Here is a 13,765-nt window from a genome sequence, read left to right as displayed (position 1 = left end):
CTAAAAAGTAAGAACAAATATCGAGTATCTTTAGTGTTCGGAATTAGTTCCATAGTAGCCATTTTTGTGTCAACATGAAACTAATTCTGAACACTAAAGATACTCAACATTCCCACCACAGAAATCTTCAGGTAATCAAGAACAAATATCCTTTACCCTTTATGGATGATTTATTTGATCAACTAAGAGGGGAAAAGGTATCCTTCATGATTGACTTGATATTAGGGTGCCATCAAGCTAGGATATATAAGAATATATTGTCAAAACAACTTTTAGAACTAGGTATGAAAACTATGAGTTTTGGGTGCTAACTTTTAGCTTATCTAAGGCACTAGATGTATTCATGTGTTTGATGAACAATATTTTACAGAATTTTTGGAAAAGGTTTATATAGTGTTCTTATATGATATCTGTTTTGACCATTGATCAAAATAAGATGAATGATTGCAACATTTGGGTATGGTATTGCAAGTATCGAGCGAGCGTTAGTTTTATAGAAAACTAAATACTTTTCCTATTAGGATCAAATTGATTCTCTGGAGCATATCATATTAGAGAAAGGAATAGTTGTGGATCCACTAAAGATTAAAGCTATCAACGAATGACCAACACCCAAAAATGTGGCCGAAGTTAGGTATTTAATGGGATTAGCAAGGATTTTCAAGGATAGCACACTAGAACACCTCTCTATATAAATAAAGGTTAAATTTGTATGAAATCTTGAATGTGAAAGGGTATTCCAGTTAATGAAATTTCTTCTCACTAGTGCACCAATTCTACAAATAAATCAACCCTTGAAAATTTAGTTGTATATATAAACACATATAAGAAGGAGTTAGAGAAGAGTTCAACTGAAATGGACATATAGTATGTTTTGAATCACAAACATAGATTTAATAACATAACCATATTTTTTAAACTTATGAGCATTATTAAAGGGAAACATTTATTAAACAAATTAATGCGAGGATATTAAAAAGGAAATACTATCAAACTTTTCTAAATAACCACTTCATTAAATACAATATTAAAATATTATTATTTTTTTTTTTTAATTTATACAAGTATATTTTTTACAATATTAAAGTATTATTATTTTTTTTAAATTATAGTAATATATATTTTTTTGTCTAAAAAATAATTTACAATAATATTTTGATGATAAATTTAATTTTTACTAATTTTTTATTAAATTTATAATTTTCAAAATATTATCTCTATATAAATTAGTTAATTTTTTATAATATACTACATATGCAAAGGGAAAAGTTTCAAAACCAAGTACAAAATTTCAATAAAAATCTTGATTCATATTACATCATAACTTCATAATCTCATCATTATATCATCTTTTCTTTCGAATGGTTTATTGGTTGTATCAATAAAGGAGGAGATTAGAAGTATATGAATATGATAAAGAATTAATTATAGTTTTTATTCTATTTATTTATCTTGGACCAGTAATATACATTATTTATTAGTCAATTTTCTATATGAATTTTGAATGTGAAATGTTTAAATAAGTATTGTTATGCTATGCTTATTAATGAAAGCAAATAACTTTTATGTTTATAATTATTGGCTCATTCTTTATTCACGTTGAGAATTATTTAATAGATGGTTGCAAGTAGAAATAACAACCTATTTTATTCCTTTAAATATTTTTATGTGTTTATTAGTCCCTGCCATCTGGCATCCGGCAGGGACTATAGTAATCACAGGGACCCCGACTTAGCATTAGTTGACCCCTTTGTTTTCTGTTATACGGTGGTTAGAGCGCGGATGTCCTAAGTTTCTAAAGCCGTTAACTGTTAGCCATCCTTCGCCATCTTATTTGGCCTCTTCCCGAGGCGGAAGAGGCCCGAACTTAGGTTAATTTGCAAGTTATCGCTAATTTCAGTGTGCCTGACCGTTAACTGTTAGCCTTAATGCTAGCATTACTTCCTTACAGGTTTCGTTATTTCCTAAACTATATCCCGATTTCGTAAACTATATCCTAAGGTCGCAGGGTTAACAGGTGTTGTGCTGCATCGCATCGGTGTGCTGGTATTGACGGGTGGGTAATGAGGTTCTCGCCATATGCTTCTGCAAATCTTTTTCAACCACTCGACTTCGCTCACAAAGGTCTCGAGTTTCACTCACATCGGGAAGGAGGAACGAGGATGGCTTGTGGAGCTAGGGTTCATCAGAGCTTTGAAGCTGAGTTGGGCGCCGACACACTAGTCGATCTTGATAGAGTAACCCACGAAAACCTTGCATGTAACCAGAGCCTGGTCTTGTACATTATGGTGGCTGGAATAAGAGCATACATTTGGACCTCTTCTAGGAAATGCATGAAAGGCCACATTCAACTCCCGAAAGAACTCAGGAAAGGCGGAAGGAATGGATTAGCAAATGATGGATTGTTTTGGGCGTGCTCTGAACCAGAGAAAACCCTTCCAGTCACCTACGGGCTTCATTTCGAGGGTTTAAGGGTTTGGTTTTCCTCAGTAGAGACGGCAGAAAAGGCACACGACGACTACACAAAGCAAGGAGCATACATTTGGACCTCTTCTAGGAAATGCATGAAAGGCCACATTCAACTCCCGAAAGAACTCAGGAAAGGCGGAAGGAATGGATTAGCAAATGATGGATTGTTTTGGGCGTGCTCTGAATCAGAGAAAACCCTTCCAGTCACCTACGGGCTTCATTTTGAGGGTTTAAGGGTTTGGTTTTCCTCAGTAGAGACGGCAGAAAAGGCACACGACGACTACACAAAGCAAGGAATTTGCAGGTTGCACCGTCAGCCAGATCATGAACCCTCAGAGGCGAACAGAGTCCCATGCTAAACGGAGAGAAAAGAGAGCACCTGCAAAGGCGATAGATCTTCTCTGAAGAATTCTCCAGTACTCACCGAGTCTTCGCTGCACTGCTGTAAGTTAGATACATTTGTACATAGGTTGGTCTAGAGCTAAATTGCTAATTGATACATGTATCATGAGCACTTCCATATGTGCAACCCTCAAAAATTGAGTTCTTGTAGAGAATTTAATACTACCAAATTATTTATCAATTGCTACGAAATTGGAAAATAATCCATCCTCAATACTCTTGAATATTGAATCTTTGAAAATCCTTTTAGAAACTGCTTCCAATTTAAAGAACGATGCATTTTCAATACCTATAGAGATTGAAGTTTTGAAATCCACATGAAAAAAATTCTAAAACATCATAATACGATTTTTCATGATACTCTGTACTCTGAGATTTGAGGAAGCCAGAGTTCTTCCAAACTCTTTAATTAATTACGCAACTCTTTGGGTAGTTTTCTGAACTCAACAACATTTTACTCTACAGTAATTCATGTTTATATCCATGAGCAATTTATATGCCTTTCGCTCCTCCTCTGCGAAGCTCCTTTGTTTTTCCAATAGCCTATTCATTTTAACATGCTCTTCCTCAAACTAATGCCCCAATTCTGCCATAGAGGAACTATGGTACTACATGCTTCGTAACTACCTCTGAAATGGCCTTGAAAGCCCTTCCACAGATATGACCAAAAAGACATAGAAGAATACAAGATAGAAAGAGAGTTCTCTGAGCAATTTATATGCCTTTCGCTCCTCCTCTGCGAAGCTCCTTTGTTTTTCCAATAGCCTATTCATTTTAACATGCTCTTCCTCAAACTAATGCCCCAATTCTGCCATAGAGGAACTATGGTACTCCATGCTTCGTAACTGCCTCTGAAATGGCCTTGAAAGCCCTTCCACAGATATGACGAAAAAGACATAGAAGAATACAAGATAGAAAGAGAGTTCTCTGGTCCGAGCATCCGACCTTCCGGTAACCTAGCCCTCCTTAAGACAACGATTTGCTAAAGGGATACAAGCCATTATTACAATAAACTAGAGTTCTGATGCGATAAATGAAGGGCTCCTTCACATTCGAATTGAAATCGCAGAGCCATTTCTTTCTGATGGCAAAGAAATCATCCTCCAATGGAAAAGGATTCCACTCTAGGTCTAGGTCTGCAACCATCGATTTTTCAAATATGCGTTTGTGGGTTTCTTCAATCCAGGAAGAGGATGGACTTGAGTAGTAGTATTCCACCAGCTACAGTGCCCGGGTTTCAGGGTTCAATCTCCCTGATCACAGCTGTTAACCTGATGCGACCTTAGGTGGCCTGCTGTATAGCTTGCATGTGTTATGCTAGGGAGATAGGTGTTAGGCACATGGCCGTCATGTAGGGCCCACAAGGTGGATAAAAGTTTCGACTTTCATTTTTATTTTTATTGACATCGATTGATTTTCTTATTTTTATTTAAATTTGAAATTTGATGTTGCATTGTCGTTTCTTAGTTGAGAGCTGGTACAGTTGAGAGCTTACTTTTGTTGGCATGTTATGAATCTGTGAAGGGGCGGACAAGCGGAGGAGGATCCGGCCATAATATTGAGATACATGTAAGTATATTTTCAGGGTTTGCTAAGGGGGATTGTAAGAGGGATGATGCCTTCGTGCTGGTGCTCTAATGGCAGTGCTATCTTATCTGGAATTTTTCTCCAGCGGTGTTCACGTACAGTCACAAAAGTTGTATTTCATTAGCTTTTGTTTATATAGGAAAATTTAATCTTATGTTTGAGTCTGCTCTTGGAATGCACTAGAGGGTAGCATTGTCCACTGCTGCAAACATTTGCAAGAAGATTCCATCTGATGCAGGGGGATTGTAAGAGGGATGATGCCTTCGTGCTGGTGCTCTAATGGCAGTGCTATCTTATCTGGAATTTTTCTCCAGCGGTGTTCACGTACAGTTGCAAAAGTTGTATTTCATTAGCTTTTGTTTATATAGGAAAATTTAATCTTATGTTTGAGTCTGCTCTTGGAATGCACTAGAGGGTAGCATTGTCCACTGCTGCAAACATTTGCCAGAAGATTCCATCTGATGCAGCGGAATTTGTAATGGATGCTGTGCCAATATTGACAAATCTTCTTCAATTTCATGACTCAAAGGTAATCTATTTTTTGCATATTCTCCTTTCATATTTAACGTAGGAGTGCGTTTATAAAGATATTTGTTTGTGTTCTGTGTTCAATTTTTATTGATCCTTTGAATGTTTACCTTGAAGTACATTTCCTCCTCTGGCCAATGATAAATATTTGTTACGCAGGTGGTCGAAGATGCATGTATTTGTTTGACTCGGGTTGTAGAATCTTTTGCCTCTTCTTCTGAGAAATTAGATGAACTCTGTAATCATGGCTTGGTTACACAAGCAGCAAGACTTATATCTGTCGGTACTTCTGGAAGTGGCCAGTCATCTCTTAGTACATCCACATATACGGTATCAACATAAGTGACTTATTTGTTAAAAAAATTGGAAGGTTCTGTTATAACTTATTGCATGGTCTCATATTATCAATTGGCTTGCAGGGTTTGATTAGGATTCTATCTAAATTTGCTGGTGGATCTGCTTTAGCTGCCAAGGCACTTCTTGATCTCAATATAAGCGGCATTGTTAGAGATATTCTCACTGGCACTAGAGGGTAGCATTGTCCACTGCTGCAAACATTTGCAAGAAGATTCCATCTGATGCAGCGGAATTTGTAATGGATGCTGTGCCAATATTGACAAATCTTCTTCAATTTCATGACTCAAAGGTAATCTATTTTTTGCATATTCTCCTTTCATATTTAACGTAGGAGTGCGTTTATAAAGATATTTGTTTGTGTTCTGTGTTCAATTTTTATTGATCCTTTGAATGTTTACCTTGAAGTACATTTCCTCCTCTGGCCAATGATAAATATTTGTTACGCAGGTGGTCGAAGATGCATGTATTTGTTTGACTCGGGTTGTAGAATCTTTTGCCTCTTCTTCTGAGAAATTAGATGAACTCTGTAATCATGGCTTGGTTACACAAGCAGCAAGACTTATATCTGTCGGTACTTCTGGAAGTGGCCAGTCATCTCTTAGTACATCCACATATACGGTATCAACATAAGTGACTTATTTGTTAAAAAAATTGGAAGGTTCTGTTATAACTTATTGCATGGTCTCATATTATCAATTGGCTTGCAGGGTTTGATTAGGATTCTATCTAAATTTGCTGGTGGATCTGCTTTAGCTGCCAAGGCACTTCTTGATCTCAATATAAGCGGCATTGTTAGAGATATTCTCACTGGTTCTAGCCTGGTGCCAGGCATGTCAGGTTCCCTTGCTCTGGACAGACCCACTGATTAGGTACTTAAAATATTATCGTTCATCTGACTGTTATTCGTGCTGTGTTAAAAAGTTGAGACACATATTGACTATCCGATCTGAAACCACACGTGAATAGATTTTGCTTGAATGGTACTAGACAAATAAAATAAAATAGACATTTATCTGTATTGGAGAGTCAGGGAGTTTCATTTAGAATATTCCCATTATTGTTTTTCAAATTCTATGTTATTTCGACTTCTTAACTTCATGTGCTAGACAAATTATAAAGAAAATGCATATGCCATTGCTGTGGAACTCTAGTTTTTCTGTAGCAAAACTGAAGTAGTTATATCTTTCTATATGAACATGCATGCACCTGCCCCTCTGTCCAATAGCCTTCTTCTTTGTAGGAGAGTTCTATTGATTGCAAATCTCGTGTAGTGTCTTATTTCCAGGCATTTTGCTTTTGGTCTTTGTTAGTAGCTATGTAGTTACAAGAATGGCTGAGGCTGGAGTTTACCGGAAAATCTTTTGTTGGCAGAGAGTTCTAGGGATTGCAAATCTCTTGCAGTGACTTGTGTCCAAGTCCAAGCCTTTTGCATGTTTTGCATTTTGTGTTTTTTCATCTGCTGTCCAGGGTAGTGACAAATGCCCAAAAAATTGTTTCTTGTGGCTTGGATTGTAGGTGTGTGTTACCTGGCATAAAACTAGTCATGACTAACGAAATTGTCACAATTCAACCGGGATAACTTACGTTTCTCTGTAAGTGAATAGCGAAGCTGTTGCAATTTTTAGTTCGAATGTCAGTCTATGCATGTTTTGCATTTTGTGTTTTTTCATCTGCTGTCCAGGGTAGTGACAAAACTGTAGCATTCCTATTGACCGAAATCAATCCAGAGCTATCCTTTAAACCTGATCTGAAGGTGTACAGTAGGGTTGCAAAGGGTTAGCTTCATTTCAACTGCCAGGTCCAACATACCTCAAATGGTGCACAACTGTCAATGGTGGCTTGTGGATCAAAGACTTTTAACATTTGCAGATGCTTGTGCTATGTATCTAGACTTGTCTATCAATCAACAACTACAACATTTCCCAAAATTTATTATTGATGAAATACATACTGTTAGGATTTTTATGCCACATATCCCACAATGGGGTGCAGGTGCAACCAAAATTCTCTTTTCCCATACATCATTTGAGCATAACTCATAAGCAGTGATGTGACTGTACAATAGGGATCTGTTGTTTTATTACAAGTTACTAATGCTACACCTCTGCCCAAACCCTAATAAGGTTACAACGAACTTGTGAGGGTACAAGAATTCCTCCTATGGCCAAAGTTGGTCCTAGCAAACAGAAATAAATGCCATTGCCTTACAGTAGGGTTGCAAAGGGTTAGCTTCATTTCAACATTTCATAGATTGTTGTGGTAATGCCAGAATTGTTCATGTGACACATATACACATGTTCTGTCTCTTACTGATGGCCATACTCTTGTCTATCAATCAACAACTACAACATTTCCCAAAATTTATTATTGATGAAATACATACTGTTAGGATTTTTATGCCACATATCCCACAATGGGGTGCAGGTGCAACCAAAATTCTCTTTTCCCATACATCATTTGAGCATAACTCATAAGCAGTGATGTGACTGTACAATAGGGATCTGTTGTTTTATTACAAGTTACTAATGCTACACCCCTGCCCAAACCCTAATAAGGTTACAACGAACTTGTGAGGGTACAAGAATTCCTCCTATGGCCAAACTTGGTCCTAGCAAACAGAAATAAATGCCATGGCAGCTTCGTTTCAACATTTCATAGATTATTGTGGTAATGCCAGAATTGTTCATGTGACACATATACACATGTTCTGTATCTTACTGATGGCCATACTCCGTTTTAAAAGCAGAGATCATTCTTCATAATACAGAAACTCACGAACTACTTTGAGTTTTGATAATGAAGTTAATAGTCACCCAACATTTATCCCTCAACACTACTAGTGAAAGATAAACTTGGAATTAGCCTAAAATTTGCTTCTATTTCATGGAATCTTTATGGTAACTTCAATATGGCTAATGTTAAAGAAGAGCTTGGCAATCTTCCTACAGGATGGCATATTCATTACAAATCAACTTGGCAAGCTAGAATTGTATGAATCAAATAGTGTTGGAAGGTTAATTATCGTTAAGGCCAGTATACCTTACCCAACTTCAGGCTTAACAAAGATACAACCCTTAATTCGATATTGTCATGCCTGTAGGAGAGTGCTTTCGAATGGTAGGCTAATAAAGCTAGTCAACATCAAATAATGTACAACAAAGGTTTTGCTCTTTATTAACAGGCTTTCGAATGGTAGGCTAATAAAGCTAGTCAACATCAAATAATGTACAACAAAGGTTTTTCTCTTTATTAACAGGTTTCCGACTTGAAGTTCCAACTACACTTTATGAATGAAATCACCAAATATGGTTATAAAATAGAAGAGCTTTAGTTCACAGAGAAAACAAAATGGGAAAACATCCATTTTTATCTCAAAGCAAAAACAAAAACAACACAGAGCCCTTCCCTCAACAGAATTTGTGACAACAACAAATGGTTCCAAAACGTAAATAAGGTGACCCGTCATACTTTGACCTCACAATCCACAATTCCACACTAGCATGAATGAAGATGACTAATTCCGAGGTGTCAACTCTATGATTGCACCTTAACTGCTCACTGAGCATAAATAGTGCAATTAGCATCATTGTGAATAGATGAAATGAATGTATCTTTTATTTAACACCCAATAGTTTCACAGCAGTGTTCAATCAATTGGTTATACGCTTAATCCATTCCTCCAGTATTGGAATTGCAACAATTAAATCCAATTTCATGTTCGTGAGCCTCTTCTTGGCATCGAAGGGCAGTTATGGTCACACATTGTTACAGGGAAGAAACTGAGTTTAAAAATGTCACAATTCAGAATCTGAAAGCACAAAAATACTTTCATCACTATTTCTTACAGTCAATCAGATTTTAACTCCACCTTATCAGATGTCATCTCTCAATGAACTAGACATGTAGAAACTGCTTTTCAGAATTACCCTGTGTCTGCGGTGCCTAATCTCAACACTTGTATTTAAATTTTGTGGACTGGTTTTCTGTTTAGGTACAGGAGACAATAACTGTACACTGTGGTTTCTATAGTGAACGTGGAGGCTTTGATATTGATCTTGAAGATAAAAGATTTATGAACAATTTTAAAGCTGTTGTGTCAACATTTATAACTCTCAAGTTATTCTGATTTGCTATTAAATCAGAGTAGTTCTGATTTAAGTGGATGAAATTCAGGTGTGCTATGTAGCATTTTGGGATGAAATCACATTGTTGGAACAAGAAGCAGAAGGAAAGAAACTTGGTGAGAGACTGAATGGTAAAATTCCAAAGGTCAGTCACAAGGTTTGCTGTTAAAATTTTTGTATTTATTCCATATTCGGGGTTTAATCTTGTTGAGATCATAAGAGGACAATGGATCTATTTTGATCTCTTCAACAAACGCTAATCCAGTTATCAAACAAGCAGATTTATAACACCACTTAATATAGATGAGAATAAGGATGTTCATATACCATTTCTCCATCCAACATAAGATAATTTTATTCATGTCCAACAAATGACCGCTAAAGTAAGTCAATGGGACTGCCGTGTCATTGTTGTTCGCAATCTGCCTTTCAGTGATCAGAGACTGAATGGTAAAATTATTGTATTTCTTCTATATTCTGGTTTTATTTTTTTTGATATTATAGGAGGACAGTGGATCTATAGTGATCTCTTCAACAAAACCCATGACCAAGGGAGCAATCCAGGCTTTGATGCTTACGAAGCCAATATCCCCTGCCAACTCTATGGCTTCCAGATCAAACCCCATGAACAAGGGAGCAATCCAGGCCCATAGCTGCTACAGCACCAACACTTCCATTAACCAAGGGAAACATTCTCAATTACTCCAAGCTTGTTCAAGAAGTACACCAACTTCATCCAGGGACAGAGAGAATGTCAACAGCTCAACCATAGAAATACGTAGGAGTCTCACTGCTCTGTTTCCACACACATTTATTATCATGATTGTACTTGATTAAATAATCCTGAAGCTACCCTGCTTCTCAACTTGCTATTATTGTATCGTGCACATGGCAATTTGTTTGGTAAGAACAGGCCAGTGATAGTCCTGTTAGAAGTGTGCTCTATGCTGTTCCAAGAGAGACAAGAAAGTTTCAAGGTTATAAGCTGCCTCCAGATACCAGATATTTCTGAGATTTTTGTGGGGGCCCAAATGTTTGAACTTTGGCCAAATATTGCTTTTGATTCAACAGTATGTTACGTGAACAATTTGTTCCGTATGCTTGGCTGGATGCATGACACTTTAACTGATTGTGAGTCTGATGTTCTAAACTGTTACATGGTTTGTCATATGCATAACTAAATACACTTACAATTTTTTTGCGGTGCCTAATCTCAACACTTGTATTTAAATTTTGTGGACTGGTTTTCTGTTTAGGTACAGGAGACAACAACTGTACACTGTGGTTTCTATAGTGAACGTGGAGGCTTTGATATTGATCTTGAAGATAAAAGATTTATGAACAATTGTAAAGCTGTTGTGTCAACCTGCACATTTGGTGGAGGAGATGATCTTTACCAACCTATTGGCATGTTACAAACATCATTAAAAAAGGTTTGTATTTATAACTCTCAAGTTATTCTGATTTGCTATTAAATCAGAGTAGTTCTGATTTAAGTGGATGAAATTCAAGTGTGCTATGTAGCATTTTGCGATGAAATCACATTGTTGGAACAAGAAGCCTTTCTAAGCTACCCTGGGCACCTAATTTCGCATTTACTACTGCCGCCACATCCATCATTCCATATGCCATTTGCTCCCCATGTCAGATCGATATGCCCATCATTAAATACTGGCCTGATCCAATCTGATCTTCAAGATTATTTCTGCACTTAGATATTGACATAGATGCTCCCCATGTCAGATCGATATGCCCATCATTAAATACTGGCCTCATCCAATCTGATCTTCAAGATTATTTCTGCACTTAGATACCAATCTACCATCAAGATTGCCCGATGTCAGATACATCACTTCTGCCGCCAAATACATCATTCCACATGCCATTCGCTCCCCATGTCTTATCGACCACTTCATTGCACCTCAAGTATTTTAGCTCCATTCACACTTAAAACCACCTTACAAACACATTGAACTTTTGTATAAATTGGCCTCCTCTGCACCTGGATATTCACATACACCTCCCCGCTTCACATAACATGGAATCCATTAGCATAGGCCAACTTACTGAACTCACAGCATTGTTTCTCTTAGCACTTATTCTCATGACTCTTCTGATTATTGACATCGCAAAAGTCGAAAGACAAAGAAAAAAGAAACCAAAAAAAAATTAACATCTCTTTTGCATTATCTTACGCATTGTCTTATTTCCCCGCTTCCTTCTCTATTACAGATGTACAACGCAGGCTTCAAATATGCATTTGGGTCCGCCATGGCGTTGCACCTCGCATTTTTTATGCGTCTATCGTCTCTGCTCGACTGCAATGTGAAATAGTTTTGTCATTAAGGCTTTGCCTACCTTTTGCTCTTAGCTCTTTTTATTAAGCCGTGTTGTGAATTAATCTGAAAAACAAAGAAAAGCAACTCGATGCAGCAAAAATCAATGTCAGTTTGCTATCACTGAAACAATATATTCATTTGTGAGTTAGAATCTCTTTTGCATTATCTTACGCATTGTCTTATTTCCCCGCTTCCTTCTCTGTTACAGGTGTACAACGCAGGCTTCAAATATGCATTTCGGTCCGCCATGGCGCTGCACCTCGCATTTTTTATGCGTCTATCGTCTCTGCTCGACTGCAATGTGAAATAGTTTTGTCATTAAGGCTTTGCCTACCTTTTGCTCTTAGCTATTTTTATTAAGCCCTGTTGTGAATTAATCTGAAAAACAAAGAAAAGCAACTCGATGCAGCAAAAATCAATGTCAGTTTGCTATCACTGAAACAATATATTCATTTGTCATGGCTTTGGGTTATGATCTAATTGTCAAATGTTAGCAAGTTTAAATTTGCTCTTAGCTCTTACTACCACTTCTTAAAAACTGAAGCCTACGACATCCCATGTCCAAAGAATGCTTACCATGTATGATTTATATCTCTGATACAGGTGTACAACGGATGCTTCAAATATGCATTTGGGTACGCCATCACCGGCTCTGCTCAACTGCAGACAGCATGTATCTCTCGGCCTACAGTCAATGTCCGTGTCCTAATAACTTCATAAGTTAGATAAGAACTTGAATCAGATCGACTGCAGTGTGTAATAGTTTTGTCATTAAGGCTTTTGCCTACCTTTTGCTCTTAGGAAAGCAACTCGATGCAGCAAAAATCAATGTCAATTTGCTATCTCTGATTTCAACGATGCTTTTGTTAATGGGTGACACTTCTGGTATACAGAAGCTGCATTTTTCTTCTTAAAAACTCAGTTCCTTCCAATACTCTAAAAGTTTCACTTTCGGATGCACAGTATAAAATTTCTTAGCAGTAGCATCACTTGGTGCAAGTGTGGCATAACTGAACTTATAAATTTGCTATCTCTGATTTCAACGATGCTGTATACAGAAGCTGCATTTTGCTTCTTAAAAACTCAGTTCATTGTTTTATGCCATTGACTATATATTGATATGTGTTTTCCTCTACTTTGTAGTGCGTAATAGACAGGCTCAACTTGCTTCTTAAAAACTCAGTTCATTGTTTTATGCCATTGACTATATATTGATATGTGTTTTCCTCTGCGTAATAGACAGGCTCAACTTCACGCAGGGATTATTTTAAGGCTTTTGCCTACCTTTTGCTCTTAGGAAAGCAACTCGATGCAGCAAAAATCAATGTCAATTTGCTATCTCTGATTTCAACGATGCTTTTGTTAATGGGTGACACTTCTGGTATACAGAAGCTGCATTTTTCTTCTTAAAAACTCAGTTCCTTCCAATACTCTAAAAGTTTCACTTTCGGATGCACAGTATAAAATTTCTTAGCAGTAGCATCACTTGGTGCAAGTGTGGCATAACTGAACTTATAAATTTGCTATCTCTGATTTCAACGATGCTGTATACAGAAGCTGCATTTTGCTTCTTAAAAACTCAGTTCATTGTTTTATGCCATTGACTATATATTGATATGTGTTTTCCTCTACTTTGTAGTGCGTAATAGACAGGCTCAACTTGCTTCTTAAAAACTCAGTTCATTGTTTTATGCCATTGACTATATATTGATATGTGTTTTCCTCTGCGTAATAGACAGGCTCAACTTCACGCAGGGACTCGCTGCGTCGCAGCTCCCCTTGTTTATATATCATTCTTATCTAGAACCAATTTTATTATGATGATCTCGTCTTTGTTGTTTCTTGTAATATAATTGTACATGTTGTATTATAATATGGTCATGTTTAGATTTTGTATTATATTTTAATTCTAATTTCTAAATGCAATCTATAAATTAGAAGTATTTCTTATATTGCATT

General features: G+C 36.8%; 2 protein-coding genes across 6 annotated transcripts; both read left to right on the top strand.

Moving 5' to 3' along the window:
* The first annotated feature begins 1,960 nt into the window (after positions 1-1,960).
* Positions 1,961-4,552, top strand: LOC149247747 (uncharacterized). The gene is made up of 2 exons (XM_089458289.1): positions 1,961-2,913; positions 4,396-4,552. The coding sequence occupies exon 1, from the start codon at positions 2,064-2,066 to the stop codon at positions 2,826-2,828; it is 765 nt and encodes a 254-aa protein (XP_089314415.1). The 5' UTR covers positions 1,961-2,063; the 3' UTR covers positions 2,829-2,913; positions 4,396-4,552.
* A 319-nt stretch (positions 4,553-4,871) lies between these two features.
* On the top strand, positions 4,872-12,935 carry LOC149247746 (E3 ubiquitin-protein ligase UPL3-like). Of its 5 annotated transcripts, none has more exons than XM_089458285.1 (9): positions 4,872-4,987; positions 5,146-5,316; positions 5,406-5,632; positions 5,791-5,961; positions 6,051-6,212; positions 9,517-9,612; positions 10,724-10,900; positions 11,700-11,911; positions 12,015-12,935. In XM_089458285.1, exons 3-5 carry the CDS (start codon positions 5,582-5,584, stop codon positions 6,210-6,212), a joined length of 384 nt encoding a protein of 127 aa, XP_089314411.1. In that variant the 5' UTR covers positions 4,872-4,987; positions 5,146-5,316; positions 5,406-5,581; the 3' UTR covers positions 9,517-9,612; positions 10,724-10,900; positions 11,700-11,911; positions 12,015-12,935. The 5 variants fall into 5 exon arrangements, with proteins under 5 accessions (XP_089314411.1, XP_089314413.1, XP_089314412.1 ...); XM_089458287.1 differs by having other exon boundaries at positions 11,700-12,115; positions 12,410-12,935; XM_089458286.1 differs by having other exon boundaries at positions 11,700-12,226; positions 12,410-12,935.
* Positions 12,936-13,765: the final 830 nt, after the last annotated feature.

The sequence above is a fragment of the Pinus tabuliformis genome, chromosome 7, assembly GCF_031772625.1.
Source record: "Pinus tabuliformis cultivar Carrire ecotype Pingquan chromosome 7, CPIR1, whole genome shotgun sequence".
Classification (NCBI taxonomy): domain Eukaryota; kingdom Viridiplantae; phylum Streptophyta; class Pinopsida; order Pinales; family Pinaceae; genus Pinus; species Pinus tabuliformis.
Note: the sequence above shows the minus strand (reverse complement) of the source record. Positions and strands in the feature narration are given on the sequence as shown.

What these genes read in the sequence shown, in the direction of transcription:
- LOC149247747 (XM_089458289.1), top strand. Translation starts at nt 2,064, where the DNA reads ATGAGGTTCTCGCCATATGCTTCTGCAAATCTTTTTCAACCACTCGAC.
- LOC149247746 (XM_089458288.1), top strand. Translation starts at nt 5,582, where the DNA reads ATGGATGCTGTGCCAATATTGACAAATCTTCTTCAATTTCATGACTCA. An exon ending in TTCAATTTCATGACTCAAAG is followed by an intron (nt 5,633 to 5,790) that starts GTAATCTATTTT and finishes TTTGTTACGCAG; the next exon opens with GTGGTCGAAGATGCATGTAT. An exon ending in TTAGTACATCCACATATACG is followed by an intron (nt 5,962 to 6,050) that starts GTATCAACATAA and finishes ATTGGCTTGCAG; the next exon opens with GGTTTGATTAGGATTCTATC.